Source organism: Calidris pugnax, unplaced genomic scaffold (assembly GCF_001431845.1).
Source record: "Calidris pugnax isolate Ruff unplaced genomic scaffold, ASM143184v1 scaffold42, whole genome shotgun sequence".
Lineage (NCBI taxonomy): Eukaryota > Metazoa > Chordata > Aves > Charadriiformes > Scolopacidae > Calidris > Calidris pugnax.
In genome coordinates, this window is record NW_015090920.1 from 1,946,745 (window position 1) to 1,962,661 (window position 15,917).

Genomic DNA, 15,917 nt, shown 5'->3' on the forward strand with positions numbered 1-15,917 from the left:
TTTTTTCACCATCTGTTCTCTTTCACTGTCCTTCATTTAGCTCGTGTGTGGAAGCATTCTGAAAAACGAATCAGTAGCTCCAAGTTTTCTTCTTACTCTGCCAAAATCAGCTCTTGCCTAACTAGTCTTGGGTACCATTTAGATTTCTTGAAAGGTTGGATGGTTTCTGTGATTTCCAGCTGTATGAATACGTCTTGGCTACTCTTTTCTTCTAGATCTCAGGTTTTCTCCTGTCTATCATAGGTTTTTCCTTCCCCAGGTCTCTTTTCTGTTCTTTACAGAATCCATCTAATTTTGTGGATGGGCTCTTTTCCCATCTCTGAATACTAGAGACTTATTTACTGAGGTGAACTTGATGCTGAAGACACGCAATCTTTCGTGCTTGCCAGATATTTTGCTTTTGAATCTTACCTATAGTTGTCTGTCTTCCTCTTCCCTCTTTTTTTCCTTGTTTGGTTTTAACATCGCTGTCCTCAAACTCTTAGTTTTTAATCTCTGGCCTTCTACAGAGCTGTCCTTCTTACCACAAGTGCAGGCTCTTGCCAGATGTTGTTACTTCAGCTTCTAACCTCTGCAAAATCTGAATTGTATTTTGGCACGTTGAGGGAAGCATGCACTGTCTGTGCTCTTCCTCTTCCTTCCTCACAGTCCTTCGTAGCTATTATCAGTCATCATCAAACTGCTAGTGTAGCACCAAAAAAACCTGATTTCTCTTGGTCAGTCAGGTCTCGTCTGGCCCTATTACAAGGGGACTTTTTTTCCTTGTGTTTTGTGTATATTCCTGCATTCAAGAAGCTTAGCAGTTGTGATGCCATCTATTTATTTCTAGTTCCACAGTTTACTTTTTCAGGTTCCTGGTCAATGGCACCTTCTCGTGAGGCTTTCCATATAGAGTCTGCTGTGGCTTCCTTGGCTTGTCTAGATTTTTGTCTTCTGGAGCATCAACTGTCTGTGGTACAGCTTTGTTTCTTAAACAATCCTGCTGGCTTAGTAACTCTGTGAGTCAGAGTAAGACGGGCTCTGAAATGGATTTGAATAAAAAATAAAACAGGAGAAATATTTTGTTTTCCAAAGGGTCTTATATGAGATTTTCAGTGGGAGAGATGATAAATCTTGGTTCTTTCTAAATTCAGAGATGACTTTCCTCTGAGGCCTTCTTTTGTTGAGAGGAAACATTAAAAAAAATTGCTAGAAGTTCCTTTTTAAAAACATTCTTGTTTCTCAAATATAATTCTTAGATATATTTCTTAGCTGCAAATGTTTTAAGCTCTCAGTCAGTAACTTGGTTCAAATTCAGGCTCTGAATCCCTCAGTTACTTTGCGTAGTTTTCTGTATTCTGTTGCACAGGCTTAAGTGGGGCTGAGTGCTTTTTGTGTGACTGCCTTCAGTGAAGTCCACCATAGAAGAATTATCCATTACAAGATTGGGATGTCTGTTTTAAGAGGAGAAAAACCCCAAATAAATTGCAGAGCTCAGACTGAGACTTCCATACCACACCTCGATGGCTGCTTCAGAATGTCTCTCCTTTAGAAAGTAGTGAGCTGTTGGAAATGGCTGTGAAGCCAGTGTTTGGCTGGAAGAGGCAGTGTGTGTGTGTGTGAAATCCAGGAAATAGTCCTGGAAGATGGATAATTTTTACTGAATGCAGAGATCTAGAGTGAGGAAGGAAGGTAACTGCTTCTTGTAGGCATCCAAGTGGCCAGCAACAGACAACCAGTTAAATAACCAGTGTATCCAGGGGCTCTCTCCAGATATATCTGAAGTTCTGTGTGAAATGCACTGCCATTTTTTTTTTCTTGATATTTTGGAGGATTATTCATCAGATATTGAGGATTATTAATCAGTAAATCCAGAGGAGCTAAAGCATTCTTAACTTTGTAGGTTTGAACCATCTTGCTAGTTCTGGTAAGGAATGGGTTTACAGACTATTTCTGTGTCCTCGTTGTTCAGGAGGGAGGCTTATGAAATGATGAGTCACATATCAATGAAAAAGCTAAATTGGTGCATAATTAACAAAAGATTGGCCCTCTGGAAGAATACTCAAAAGGCTCCTTTTAGAGTTCAGTGTGCTCACAGCAGCACTGCTCCACCGGCACAACAGTAACGCTTTTGCAGTATATGAAAAAAGTGCATGGGATGCTGAAGAGGCTGGTTTTGAATAAGTGCTACGTTGTTTACATTTTCTTGAAAGAGCCTTGTTTTTCCTTATTGAAAGGATGTTTTGCTAGTAAAATGTTTCCTATCTGATTCCTGGTTTTTACCTACCACCTTTAGTCAAAGAGTTTGTCAAAGTCCGATGCGGGTGCTTGTTCTACGCAGTGCCAACTTGGTTATGGGGCAAATAATTGAGAAAAACATCTCAAGTCAGTCAACTTTGAGGTTCCTGGGATCTGCTGAGAACTCTAGGCAAGCTCAGAACAGGTAATAGGGCTCTCAGTTTTCCTTCTTTCCTTGGACTGGGTGAAAGAGCTTTAAACAGTTCCCGATGGCAAGATGCTCTGGCAATGTGCCTCAAGTTATAGCAGTGAACACACAAGCCTTGAGATCCTCCTCCCTTCTTGTGGTTTTGTTAGAGGCCCTCAGAGGAACTGGGAGGTGATGCAGACAACTGCAGTAGGAGGTCTTGTGAAAGGTTGAGGGAAACTTAGATGGTCTGCACTGGGAATGTTGCTCATTAATCCAAATGAGGGGAGGTTTTCCTTGGTCTGTCAAAAACACTTGTCTGTCTGTAATGGCTGGGCCCCTGGTTGCTTTTTTTTATTGATAACGGTGGTTGAAATTTCCTTTATGAGAAATGCTTAAGTTTCTGGCAAAAAAAAAAAAAAAGTATTCTTATTGTGAGGAAACTGAGTGTTCAATTTCAACGTTGTATTTGTGGCTCTGTTTCATCATGACTTTGCAATGCGAGTAGGCAGGAAAAATATTTTTGGCTGTTCTGTAGTGTGCCAGAGCAACTGATGCTAAGGAGAGCAAAAAGTCAGACTTAAACAAAGGTTACTCTGTCTTGTGCTTTTTGAGCTGTCTTCAGTAACTTTGAGCTTCCTAAGGTAAGTCTGTATTGCAGTTACGCTGCGTCCCTGTGAAATATCGTGGATTTCAGTCGAAGTCCCTAGACTTAAGAGTTGCCTCAGCCAAGTGTGTCAGCAGCTCAGCTGTAATGGTGTAACTGGGTCACCAGGGGAAAGGAGACAAGGGTTGAAGCAGCTGTTGAGTCCAAAGCAATTGTACTGCTCTAAGTTGCATCCTCTTTCCAAGAGACAAAGGTGTAACGTGTTGAACTAAAGTTTTATTACTGTTTTACGCTTCCCGGCTCATCGGTGATACTCCTGCAAGTTGTGTAAAGGGCCACCAGGGAGAAAAATGTAAACGAGCAGAGAAGTATTGAGACCATTTGGGTGTTTAGCAGACTATTGCTCTGTTTTTTCAGCATGGAATTTTACCCAAATTTGGATTGTGTACTTTGTTACTGAATGTCGTGGGTTTTACTGTGACCGTTTCGGTGCAAGGTCTACATCAGAAGTGTGGATGGAGGCGCCTTTTTGTGTGCAGTCTTGAATGACACAGAAATTACCTCAACAACTAGCTTATCCGTTTTGAGGTAATGTTGTGTTCAATAGCTCAGTGCAGTACCACAGAGTTAATGCATTAACCCTCTTAAATAGAAGTCCAAAAGAAGTTCCAAAAGCTGGAGAGAACCTCTGAGAAGAAAGACCTGGTGGACAATAGAATGACCATGAGCCAGCAATGTGTCCTTGTGGCCAAGAAGGCCAATGGCATCCTGAGGGGCATCAGGAAGAGTGGGACCAGCAGGTGGAGAGAGGTCATCCTGCCCCTCTGCTCTGCCCTGGGGAGGCCTCATCTGGAGCACTGGGTCCAGTTCTGGGCTCCCCAGTTCCAGAAGGACAGGGAACTGCTGGAGAGGGGCCAGCAGAGGCTACAAAGATGATGAGGGGCCTGGAGCATCTCTCCTATGAGGAGAGGCTGAGGGACTTGGGTCTTTTGAGTCTGGAGAAGAGAAGGCTGAGGGGGGATCTGATCAAGGCTTATAAATACTTCAAGAGAGGGGGTCAAGAGGATGGGGCTGGTCTTTTGTCAGTGGAGCCCAGGGACAGGACAAGAGGAAATGGGCACCAACTTGAATATAAGGAGATCCACCTAAACACGAGGAGGAACTTTGCTGTGAGGGTGGCAGAGCCCTGGCAGAGGCTGCCCAGGGAGGTGGTGGAGTCTCCTTCTCTGGAGACATTCAAACCCACCTGGACACGTTCCTGTGCAACCTGCTTTGGCAGGGGGTTGGACTAGATGATCTCCAGAGGTCCCTTCCAACCCCATATCATTCTGTGATTCAATAAGTTGCTAGGCTAAAGTGACCTTGGTAACTACTGCTGTTAGGTTCAGGAAGATCTAGAGAGAAGAGAGTAAGGCCTTGGGATGATGGCAACGTGGGAGGCTTCCTGGTGTCATCAGTTTATTGAGGGGAAGACTTAACACAGCAATTATCCTTCCTAGTCCCTGCTAGAAGACTTTGCACACACTGTTCTGTATGTGCAGGTCACCCCTGTGGGATGTTTAGGTTCAGCAGATACTTAAGGAGTTGCTCTAAAAACCAGAACTCCTGTTGGAGAATTTGCTCTGGTATCTAGTCTTTGCCCCGCTATGTGCAATCATCTCAGTCTTTTGGGGCTCCGTGGAGTTTTCATCTTGCAAGAAAACTTGTGGTTCCCTTTTTCCCCAGATCCTACCTCCCCAGATGCATGCACTGTGAAAACTGGGACAGTGATGAATACCTCAGCAGGAAAACAAAAACTTCTAATCTCCACAGTGATACTTCTTCTTCACAAAGGAGGGCAGTGGTTTGTAGCGATCCTTGTAAACTGAATGCCTTTTTGATGCATCCCCTTTTTCTCTTCTTCTAGGTGTTTGGAAATGCTCCTCCGAGTACAATGACAGAAAAATTCTCTGACCTCCTGCAGTTTACTACTCAAGTGTCACGATTGATGGTGACTGAAATCCGACGGAGAGCATCGAATAAGTCCACAGGTATTGCAGAGGGCACGGGTTTGGGCTTTGTGAGATGCACGTCATGAATTTCAGCTCAGTCAGAATTGCCACCCACAGCAACCGTGCAGGGTCAGAAATTGAAGTCTTGGCAGTGAAAATGTGTTATCTTCTCTTGCTTTGGGGAGGAGGCTAGAGTTTTCTTTCCTCTGTTATGGAGAAAGCCCAGTTCCACAAACTTGACAACACATCAAAGAGAAAGGAGTAAGCGAAGTTACATCACCTACTAGTAGAAGGAGACCAAACACATAACACGTGGACAGCTTCTGTATCTTGCCTGAGGTGCCTGTTGGTGCTGTGTTTTGTCCCTCAGATATGTTCACATTCCAAAAAACACGCATTTTAAATTAGCTGTTGGCCTGGAAGCTAATAAGATGTGAAGGTACAGCAAGTCCCACGTTAGGACCAACACTGCCAGGCGCAGAAATATGTTATTTAGTTAGTTAGAGGTCTCTTTTTGCTCTGTTTATTAAATGTCAGGGTGAAATTTGGGTCTGTTGCACCCTGAATGTGTCAGAAGCTGACCACGTATTGGGAGTTGTGTAACTAAAGACAGTGAGCCAAGAAGGCATGTTTCATTAACCTTCCTCTTCGATTTCCTCTTCTGAAGAGGAGTGCTTCTGGGAAGTATCAAGTCTAGATCATTTTAAGACCTGTGCTGGCTTCTCAGTTTGGATTTGGTGGTAAATAAGGAAATAGCGGGCTGAAAAAAGGCTGTGCAAATGATTGCGCGTCAAGTCAGGAGGCTCAAACTGTGCCAATTACAATTTCTTTCCATTTTTAAGTAGAGTGACTAACAGTGAAACGTTCCAGATGGCTAAACAGATATCGTAGACAAAACCTGTTCTCTATGGGTAAACAGGAGCAAAATGTCTTTTCTTTGGGTATTTAGGGGGAAATGAATGGCCAACAGCCGTGCTGGCAGAATGGTGGTGTTCGTTTGACTTTTTTTTTCCTTTTTTTTTTCTGGGGAACATCTGTTATGCCTGGTAGTCAGTTGGAGGCTGCTAAGAATGGCCATTTTGGTTGTTTATTGCTTAAGCCGTACCTCTGCTGGTTGCTCCAAGATAATCCCATTATCATCCTTGAAACCTCACAAGTCAGAGATTGACTTTGTTGTAGTCACTGTTGGTTTTTGGAGGTTTTCTCGTTTTCTTCCTCACTACAATGACTTAAAAGACAGTTTGATACTCTTCTAAGCTCTAATGTCCTGAGTACCAGTGTTTTTATTAAAAAGGAAAACAGTCATTTTTCTTTTATTACCAAGATTGCTGTTACTTCAGTCAGTAAACCCTTGTCAGACTCCAGTAAGAAAGCCTGAGAGGTCCCTGTCTGCAGTTGGTGGGACCAGGGAACTGCAGTTTGCTCTCCAGAAATGACCAATTAACAAGCTCATAGTTTGCAGACTTCAGTGTTAAACTGTTTAGAACAATATACACATTTTGTGCTATACTGAAAAAAATAATAGAAATTCTTGGTTTTTTAGGATACCTTTATGTTAAGAGCATAATATTGTGTCTGTGGATTGTGAAGGCTCTTGCATTTTATTTTTTTTTAAAACCTCCATTATTTTTGTGTACCAAACAAAAAGATACAGCATATCTTACTAGCTGTTAACAGGCAATTATATCTCCTACCATGTTTTTAAAAGTGAAAAACTTCAGTAACAGCTATATGCAGGCAATATCTCTGGTGATATCCAAGTACAAATTCTTGATGGTGTGAAGTGCTCCATTTAAATCAACAAAATCGTTGAGCTTGTTTTAGAGACAAGCTTTCCATAGAAATGTTATCGAAAGTCAACTTTAGATAGTTAACAAAAGGGAAGAAATTTTACAAGAACTTACTTTCTGCCTATAAAGAGATAAATTGTTGGCAGTATTTTACAGTTGGGAATGTGGTATGATTAAATCTTACCTCTTGGTGTGTTGGTGGGGTTTTTTTTTTTTGTTTGGGTGGCTGGTGGTTTTTGGTTTGTTTTTTTTTTTTTTGTTTGGTTGGTTGGTTGTTTTTTTTTTTTCTTTCCTTCTTCCCCCTTCTCTCCCCCTCCCTCCCATTTCCTAATGGAGCACAGGGCAACTTTTTTTCGTCAGGCCTTTGAATATTTATGCTAATAGCTATGTGAGTAATGCCTGCCATCGTGGAGGCATATCTCAGTTATTCTTGGCAGCCTGTAGTAGTTTTCTCAGAACAGCTTTTCGTGATTCAGTGATAACTGTGCCAGCACCCTCTCTGAAGTAGTCTCTGGACATCCATTGCCATTGTAGTTATGTGTTCAACTGGTTTCAACTCTCTTATTTCTCTAGAATGGGTGTGAGCTTGGGATAAGAAAAAACGAAGCAGTTAAAATGGAGTTAAATTATCTTGTACATTTAAGTCTCTGCTGTACAACAGTGATAATTTGCAGGTGACAGCAGTAAGCGTATCTATGAGGCTCAGTGTATGGTTTCCCTTGCCCTGGGGTATCTAGTCTGTTTTAGAAGATGGTGGGGTAATGGTTGAGATGGCAGCTAAAAATCTCAAGTATACTGAGCTCCCTTTTCCCCAAATAAATCAAATTTTGTGTCTGAATTGACCAAAAAGTTGTAGTAGTACTATGCTTGAATATATGCTCAAACATCTATTTCTATCTTAGTCTCAGTCCTGAAACGAGCCTTTCCTCTGGGAGCAAGTGCATCTGGCTCAGGGCTGAAATAGATAAACTTCCTGAAAAAGGGACAGCTTGAATCTTGTCAGAATGAATGTGGCTACTAATGACTACTTTAGCGACTGATGCTGGAGGGGAAGCAACGCTTACACTTCATGTATTTTTCAAAAGACATACCCTGGGATGCAGTTGGTTCCTCCGTAAATTTTGCAAACATTTCAACAGCGTGTCCTAGAGCGTTTGGCACATCATCGTAACTTAGATCCTGCACAAAAATAAGCAGATGGTAGGGAAGACTAGTTGGGGTGATCCCTCTGGTGTGGACAGCAGTTGAGGGTGTGCAAACCTGGGATTTGGTACCTTGTAGTGGTTATCCCACGTTTACTGAAATTGGTTCCTAACTCAGTCCTATGTTGTCTGCGTCTCAGTTCTGGGCCCCTCACTACAAGAAGGACGTTGCGGGGCTGGAGAGTGTCCAGAGCAGGGCAACCAATCTGGGGAGGGGTCTGGAGAACAAGTCCTACGAGGAGAGGCTGAGGAAACTGGGCATGTTGAGTTTGGAGAAGAGGAGGCTGAGGGGAGACCTCCTTGCCCTCTCCAGCTCCCTGACAGGAGGGTGTAGAGAGGTGGGGGTTGGCCTCTTCTCCCAAGGGAATCATGAGAGGAGCAGAGGAAATGGTCTGAAGTTGGGGCAGGGGAGGTTTAGATGAGATCTTGGGAAGAATGACTTTGCTGAGAGGGTGGTCAGGCCCTGGAAGGGCCTGCCCAGGGAGGTGGTGGAGTCACCATCCCTGGAGGTATTGAAGAAAGGTGTAGATGTGGCACTTCAGGGCAGGCTCTAGTGCCTGAGATTGTTGGGTTGGGTCTGTTTCTGGTTTGGGTTTGGTTTGGTTTTTTTCCCTCTTTTTTCACAGTTGCACTCAATGATCTCAAAGGTCCCTTCCAACCATGAGGATTGTGGGATTCAGGCACCAGATGACATACTGACAGCCCCCATGCATTAGGAGATGTAAACACTTGATACCACAGAGAGATTCAGAATAATTTCTTTAGTGATGGGCAATCCTGCAACCTGGGAGGTCCTTTCCCAGTCAGAATATGATTAAGTTGTTGTGGGGACAATCCATGAAACCTGTGTAGAAGGGGAGAAAATTGAAGAATGAGAAAGTAAAACGGTTCATCACAGGGCTGGAACATTTTAACATCCTTTTGAGGTCGATTTCAAAAGTTTGGGGTGTTTTGTTGGTGTGTTGGGGTTTTTTTTTTTGTCGTTTTTTTTTTTTAGTTATGATTTCATGTGTGGTAGTCTGTGTACATCACTGTTTCACGCATCTTTTAAATTCATTTAGTTTATTTTGCTTTGTTGATTTCAGTCAACATTTCGTTTCATATTTGCACCATTCTCTGTATGTATTTGTCTCAGTATTTACTATTCAGTGCTAAATTTATTTTTACCAAACCTCTAGACTGCTCAGCTAATCCCTCCTACCTCCAGAAACAACATTTTCAGTTACTGTTTCTACCCTCTGAATCTTGTGGTGCCTTGGTTCTCTGTCTTGTTTGTTTGCTTGTTTCTTTGAGATGTTGGGTTTTTTTTCCCCTCTCCCTTTTTTTCTCTTCCTCTCAGTATCACCGATTTACTCAAACTGTTTTCACCAGTGCTTTTAACCTCTTTAGGCATTTCTCTAACAGATCTTCTGCAAGACTATCGTTATCTCATCTTCAAACCACTTTGGGAGAGCAAATTGATAAATGTTCATTGTCATCGTGTTTAACCATTGCAGAAAACCACATGGGTGGTTTGTCTTTGGCCTCTCACAATGCCTACCTTTATTCTTTTTAAAATTCCACTGATCTGCAAAACACTTCTTTTATTGTTCATTTTTATTGCAGTTTATCTCTATCACATCAGCAGAACTAATTTTATGTTCATCTTAAATACACAAGAGTTAGTGTTACTTGTTCAAGTGCATCTTGCTTTTAGGGTAAGTTACTGATAGTGGTTAAAGGGAGCTTCTTATCTTCTACTAATGAGTAGCCTTTTGGAGTCTTCCCATAACGAAGTCTGAAGTTTTCCTGATAGCATTTCTTGTACCATCTGCTTCTCTTTGAAGAGTTGGGCATCTTTCTCGCTGAAATAAGTGGACTTAGGGGCTGCTTTCAGACTTTTTTTTGTACGTTAGTTAACTTTCCTTCTTTTGAGAAGAATCACAGAATCTTCTAGGTTGGAAGGGACCTTAAAGATCATCTTGTCCAACTGTCAACCTAACTGACAAAAATAGACACCCCCACAACAAACAAGGAGCATCATCACTAAACCAGACCTCCCAGCACTACATCAACCCGTCTTTTGAACACCTCCAGGGATGGGGCCTCAACCACCTCCCTGGGCAGCCCATTCCAATGCCTGAAAGAGAGTATTTTGGAAATGATCTCACATGCTGTGACTCCACGTGACTTGTTTTTTTCATTACATATATTTTTCTTCATTTTGTTTTTTTCATTACATATATATATCTGCTTTTCCTGTGCTGTGGGTGACAAGGTAATGGCCTGTATCAGGAACAGTGTGGCCAGCAGGAGTAGGGAAGTGATTGTCCCCCTTTTACTCGGTGCTGGTGAGGCCCCACCTCGAGGGCTGTGGCCAGTTTTGGGCCCCTTCCCACAAAAAAGACATTGAGGTGCTGGAGCGGGTCCAGAGAAGGGCAACAAAGATGGTGAGGGGTCTGGAGAACAAGTGTCCTGAAGAGAGGCTGAGGGAGCTGGGGGTGTTCAGCCTGGAGAAGAGGAGGCTGAGGGGAGACCACCTCGCTCTCTACACCTACCTGCAAGGAGGTTGTAGAGAGGTGGGAGTCAGTCTCTCTTCCCAAGTAAAGAGTGATAGGACAAGAGAAAATGGCCTCAAGTTCACCACGGGAGGTTTGGATTGGATATTAGAAAAAAAAAAAATTATACTGAAAGGGTTATCAAGCCTTGGAACAGGCTGCCCAGGGGAGCAGTGGAATCACCATCCCTAGAGGTATTTAAAGGACAGGTAAACCTAGTGCTCAGCAACATGGTTTAGTGATCATTTTTGCCAGTGGTAGGTTGATGGTTGCATTTGATGGGAAAGGTCCCTTCCGGCCTAGACAAGTCTATAATTCTATTTTGAATTTAGTGAAGTTGCTCTGAAAAGGGAGCAGTGTCCTATCAGCTACTCGTTAGAAGTCAGTTCTGATCAACGACTGCTGTATCTTGTTACTTTTGGTTAACCTTCAAGTTATTTCTGATGCTCTTCACCGGTTCTTCTGCAAGGCAAGTGTAGTGTGATGTAGTGCCTTTCCAAGAGATCCTAGAAAGCCTGTTTTTTTGTTGGCTGGGTTTGTGAGGCTAAATGCTGGCACGGTTGAGTTGCTTATCTTTGGATGGGCAGCCTTCTGTTCCTGCACACTGCAAAGGCACCAGTCGTTTCATATCTGTGTGTGAGGACAGCACTGCACTGCTCCTGATAACTGAAGGGTGACTTTTGCCATCCCTTTTTTGTTTGGGTTGATACTTCTCTCCTACTATGTAGGCAGTTGGAACTATTTGTATTCTTTAGCTCTAGATGGATACCTAGAGTTTAAAGAATGTAAGACACCGTTTCCAGGCATTCCCTGTGAGAAGCAGCAGAGACTTCTTGAAAGCTCTACTTGAGGAGGAGTCCCTAGCTTCAGCTTGCTTCCCACCACCCCCCTGACATACCCACCCACACTTCCCACTCCACCTTTGGCATATGCACAGATATTTTTTTTCAATAATACTCCACTCTAGGATAAGAAGAAGTTATGCAAAAGTCAGGTGATGCTATTATGTGCTGTTCATGGTAGTAGAACACCTAACTAAAACCATCACCTACTGAGTTCATCCTCAGTGCTATCACTATAGCAATAGTGTTGTGTGTAACACACTGCTGCTTTTTGGTGGCAACCTGGATGGGTCTGCTCCCCTTGCTTTGCTGAAGCCCAGGATGGAAAGCACCTGTGTCACCTCCTGTTTTGTTCTACCAAGCCTCTATCCCCGTGCGTTTTCATCCATGATGAAAAACCTGACTTCTGTGTATTAACCTTGTCATCACAGAATCGTGGTCATACTGAAGTCTACGTGCTTGCACACTTGTCAAGATGTGTGTGCTTATGGATTATTTTATATGCCTTTCTCTTTGTTCCTTTGCTGGTTTTACTAGCTGGCATGTCCCAATCCTAAATTCAGAGGTTTGTTCTGCAGACGTTGAGGGGCTTAAATACATCTGGGTGGGGCACGTAGAGGATGTTATATTGAAAAGATGACTTGAGCGCTTCAAAACCGGAGAAAAGGTACAAGAAATAAATTAAGACAACTGCTGATGATAGAAATTAATCTTAAATGATAGTGCTATCAAATTTGCTCGGAACAGATGACAAGAGAATTTCTTCCTGCGCTTAAAATGCTGTCTGTGTTTTAGGTAGTGCTTAATTAAGAGTGACAGTTTTGAATCTGCTATTTATAGTGTTCAACTGCTATGCCATTTAGGATGCCAGCAGCATGACAACTTCTTCAGAAGTGTATACTTAACCCTTGAGTCTCACTTTCAAAGATGACTAGAAGAGCCCCCGTTCCACAGGTGGATTTTGGAGACTGTGCCCAAAGGAGGCTGTGCATGTTACACGGGATCACAGAATGATACGAGGTTGGAAGGAACCCCTGGAGATGATCTAGTCCCAACTCCCCTGCCAAAGCAGGGCTGCCCAGAGCACATCACTCAGGAGCATCCAGGTGGGGCTTGAAGATCTCCAGAGAAGGGGACTCCACACCCTCCCTGGGCAGCCTCTGCCAGGGCTCTGCCACCCTCACCCCAAAGAAGTTCTTCCTCACATTGGAGTGGAACTTCCCATGGTCCAGCTTGTGCCCGTTGCCCCTCGTCCTCTCACTGGGAACCACTGGAAAGAGTCCGGCTCCATCCTCCCTCAACCCACCCTTTAGGAACTTGGAAACATAGATGAGGTCTCCCCTCAGCCTTCTCTTCTCCAGGCTGAAGAGTCCCAGCTCTCTCAGCCTTTCCTCATCAGGGAGATGCTCCAATCCCTCCATCATCTTTCCTGCCCTACTCTGGACTCTCTCCAGTAGTTCCCTGTCTCTCTTGAACTGGGGAGCCCAGAACTGGAGGCAGGATTCCAGTTGTGGCCTCCCCAGTGCAGAGCAGAGGGGGAGAATGACCTCCCTCCGCCTCCTGGCCACACTCTTCCCTCTGCAGCCCAGGATCCCATTGGCCTCTTGGCCACAAGGGCCCATTGCTGGCTCATGGAGAGTTTACTGTCCACCAGGACCCCCAGATCCTTCTCCTCAGAAGTGCTTTCCAGCAGGTCCACCCCCAACCTATACTGGTGCCTGGGGTTCTTCCTCCCCAGGTGCAGGACCCTACACTTGTCCTTGATGAACCTCATTAGGTTCTTCTCAGCCCAGCCCTCCAGCCTGTCCAGGTCATGCTGGATGGCAGCACAGCCCTCTGGAGTGTCAGCCAGTCCCCTCAGTTTGGTACCATCAGCAAACTTGCTGAGGATACACTCTGTCCCCTCATCCAGGTCATTGATGAATATGTTGAGCAAAACTGGACCAAGTATGGACCCCTGGGGGACACCACTGGTTACAGGCCTCCGACTTGACCCTGCTCCATTAACTACAACCCTCTGAATTCTGTCACACAGCCAGTTCTCAGTCCACCTCACTACATTATGCACCTTCCTTTTCTGTTCTAGTTGACAGTAAAAGCATTGAAGATGATTGATGCACAGTTATTAATGAAAAATGGTTTTTGATTTCCCTTAAGGGTAATGGACAGTCGTCGTCATGACTGGCATTATAGATTTCTTAACAGAAGTGTGTATTGAGACAGCAGTGAAATAGGATTGCATTTTCTGCTGGTTTATTTAATGAGGCTGATAACTTGTTTACTGGGCTGAATGTTTCTCTTTGGCTCTGACTGATACAGAACAGCATCTGGTTCCAGGAGTGGTCCCTGGATCATAAGAATTAGCTGTAACTTGTTAGAGTTCTCATTTTCCAGAAAACCTAAGGATGGGGATGTGGTAATTGCTGACCTGGGTCTTAATTTTACTTTCTCTTCCTTTTGTCTTTCTACACCTCTCCCTCCCTCCAATCTTTTCCCATCATCCTCTGTATGGTTGTTTCAGTGAAGTGCTATTTTTTTCAGAAACCCAATACCATCTTTTCCCACTAAGGACCACTAAGTGATGGTGACTTCATGTCTCTGGAGAAAGAGTGTGTTGTAGTTGATGGAGCCGAAATACTCAAACATGCTGCATGTTACTAAGATCTGTCGGCTGTTTTGGAGGAGGATGATGCATGACCTAAAAAAGTACTTTTTGCAGCCTTGCTAGTGTCAAAGCCAAGTGTGTGTGTAAGACTGGAATGTGTGTCTGGAGAGTGTAGGCCTAAGCCTACATTTTTCACATGGCACAGCAAAGGTGAATTCATGCTCAGCACTCAGGGCTGCCAAGAGGATGTGTTTCCTTCTGCAGGCTTGTCAGATTGAATTCTTACTCCTTTTTCTTTTTTTTTTTTTAACTGTTCCCTTGCAGAGGCTGCAAGTCGTGCCATAGTCCAGTTTCTGGAGGTCAATCAGAGCGAAGAAGCAAGTAGAGGTTGGATGCTGCTCACCACAATCAATTTACTAGCTTCATCGGGACAGGTTAGTCTTAAACAGCAAGGCTAAAAAGAAATAAAAATAAAAAAAGCAATAAGATAACAAGCTGCATGACCACACGTTAAAAGGTGTAACGATGTTCTGCTTTCTGTGTTAAGATCCTTTTTCTGTTACGCTGCCACAGAACTTCTGCTTTATCTTCTTGTGGTTTCATTTGCCTAAGAGAGTCATTTTGGAACTTCAATTTATAATGTTCCCTTGAATTATGCACACAACTTGTATTGTTCCCCAAAGGCTTATCTTGCATGCTGCTGCTTAGTGCTCCATGAGATGCATGTCACGTAGAGCACCTCGATCACTTGAACTTGGGCTCCCCAGTTCAAGGAGGGCAGCAGCAGTTGTGAAAAGAGAAGCCAGCAGCAGTGAGGAGTGGGTGATATCATGGATCTTCACTGCTTTTGGTGGTGCCCTGATCCCTGGCAGTGTGCTGAGCAGCTGCCTGGTTTGTTCTCTCTGCTCTGATCTGCCTTTGTGATTCAGCACATCGTGTTATCTGTGTTGAGCGCGTTGCCAGCCTCCACCCCAATTTGTCTTCTCTTCCCACTGATGCTTTCATGTTTTCTTCTACCTTGCTCCTTATGCCTGCTTATACCTTCGTGCCAAGTGAGAGTAGAAATTGAATAGGCCTCTTCCCACTCCCATTTTTACTGCTACAGAGAATAGATAGCTAATGAGGGCTTGGCTGAAGGTCTCGTAATTAACTTGCAAGCTTCTGTTGGCAGAGACTGTCAGCTTTTGTTTCTGTCCCCTGCAGTGATTGCTCCAAACGGTGGCTGTTAGATGCTGTTGTCATGTAAATAAATTATGATCCTATTTTTAAGGTTACTATTTAGGTAGGCACTTAAGAATAGAATAAAATAAGAATGGTGAATCTATACTGCCATGTGGACACCTCACCAAAGCTGTGAGAAAGGAGGAAGAAATGGCATTTGAGTCAATTGCGTTACAGGAGCGTGACTTTTTGAATCTAGTAATATGCTGAACTGTTTGTTGTTTTTTTTTTCCCCTCTGTTTTCTTTCTCCCCAGAAAACTGTGGACTGCATGACTACGATGTCAGTGCCTTCCACGCTTGTTAAATGTCTATATCTGTTTTTTGACCTTCCACATGTGCCTGAGGTAGTTGGAGGAGCACAGAATGAACTACCTCTCGCAGAGCGCCGAGCGCTACTACAGAAAGTCTTTGTGCAGGTAAGAAGGGTAAAGGAGGTCATGGAATTTGCAAGAGGAATAGAAATGCCTCCTGTCAGAAAAGTCCAGAAACTTTTCTCTTGAACCAGGTTTTGCTCTACCTTGATTCTTTGCAAACTTCCCTGCAAGCACGGTTGAGGTTATCTTTTCACTCTCTCTGTGGTTTTTATCCTTGGCAAATATCTCCTCCACAAAAATCTGTGTGCAGCTGCTTAAAAGGAGCAACAGGTTGTCTATTCTGGTTTGATCTAACTGGTCCTGGTCTTTGGTATCTTTGGCTGTTACTGATTGAAATAGACAT

The 15,917-nt window shown here is 43.7% G+C and overlaps 1 protein-coding gene across 1 annotated transcript in view; it reads left to right on the forward strand.

Moving 5' to 3' along the window:
• WDFY3 (WD repeat and FYVE domain containing 3) overlaps positions 1-15,917 on the forward strand; it is a 197,175-nt gene that overhangs the window by 18,987 nt on the left and 162,271 nt on the right. The window contains exons 3-5 of the mRNA XM_014949934.1: positions 4,918-5,041; positions 14,303-14,412; positions 15,455-15,616. Coding sequence (XP_014805420.1) covers positions 4,918-5,041; positions 14,303-14,412; positions 15,455-15,616 — 396 coding nt within the window. The remainder of the gene's footprint in view (positions 1-4,917; positions 5,042-14,302; positions 14,413-15,454; positions 15,617-15,917) is intronic.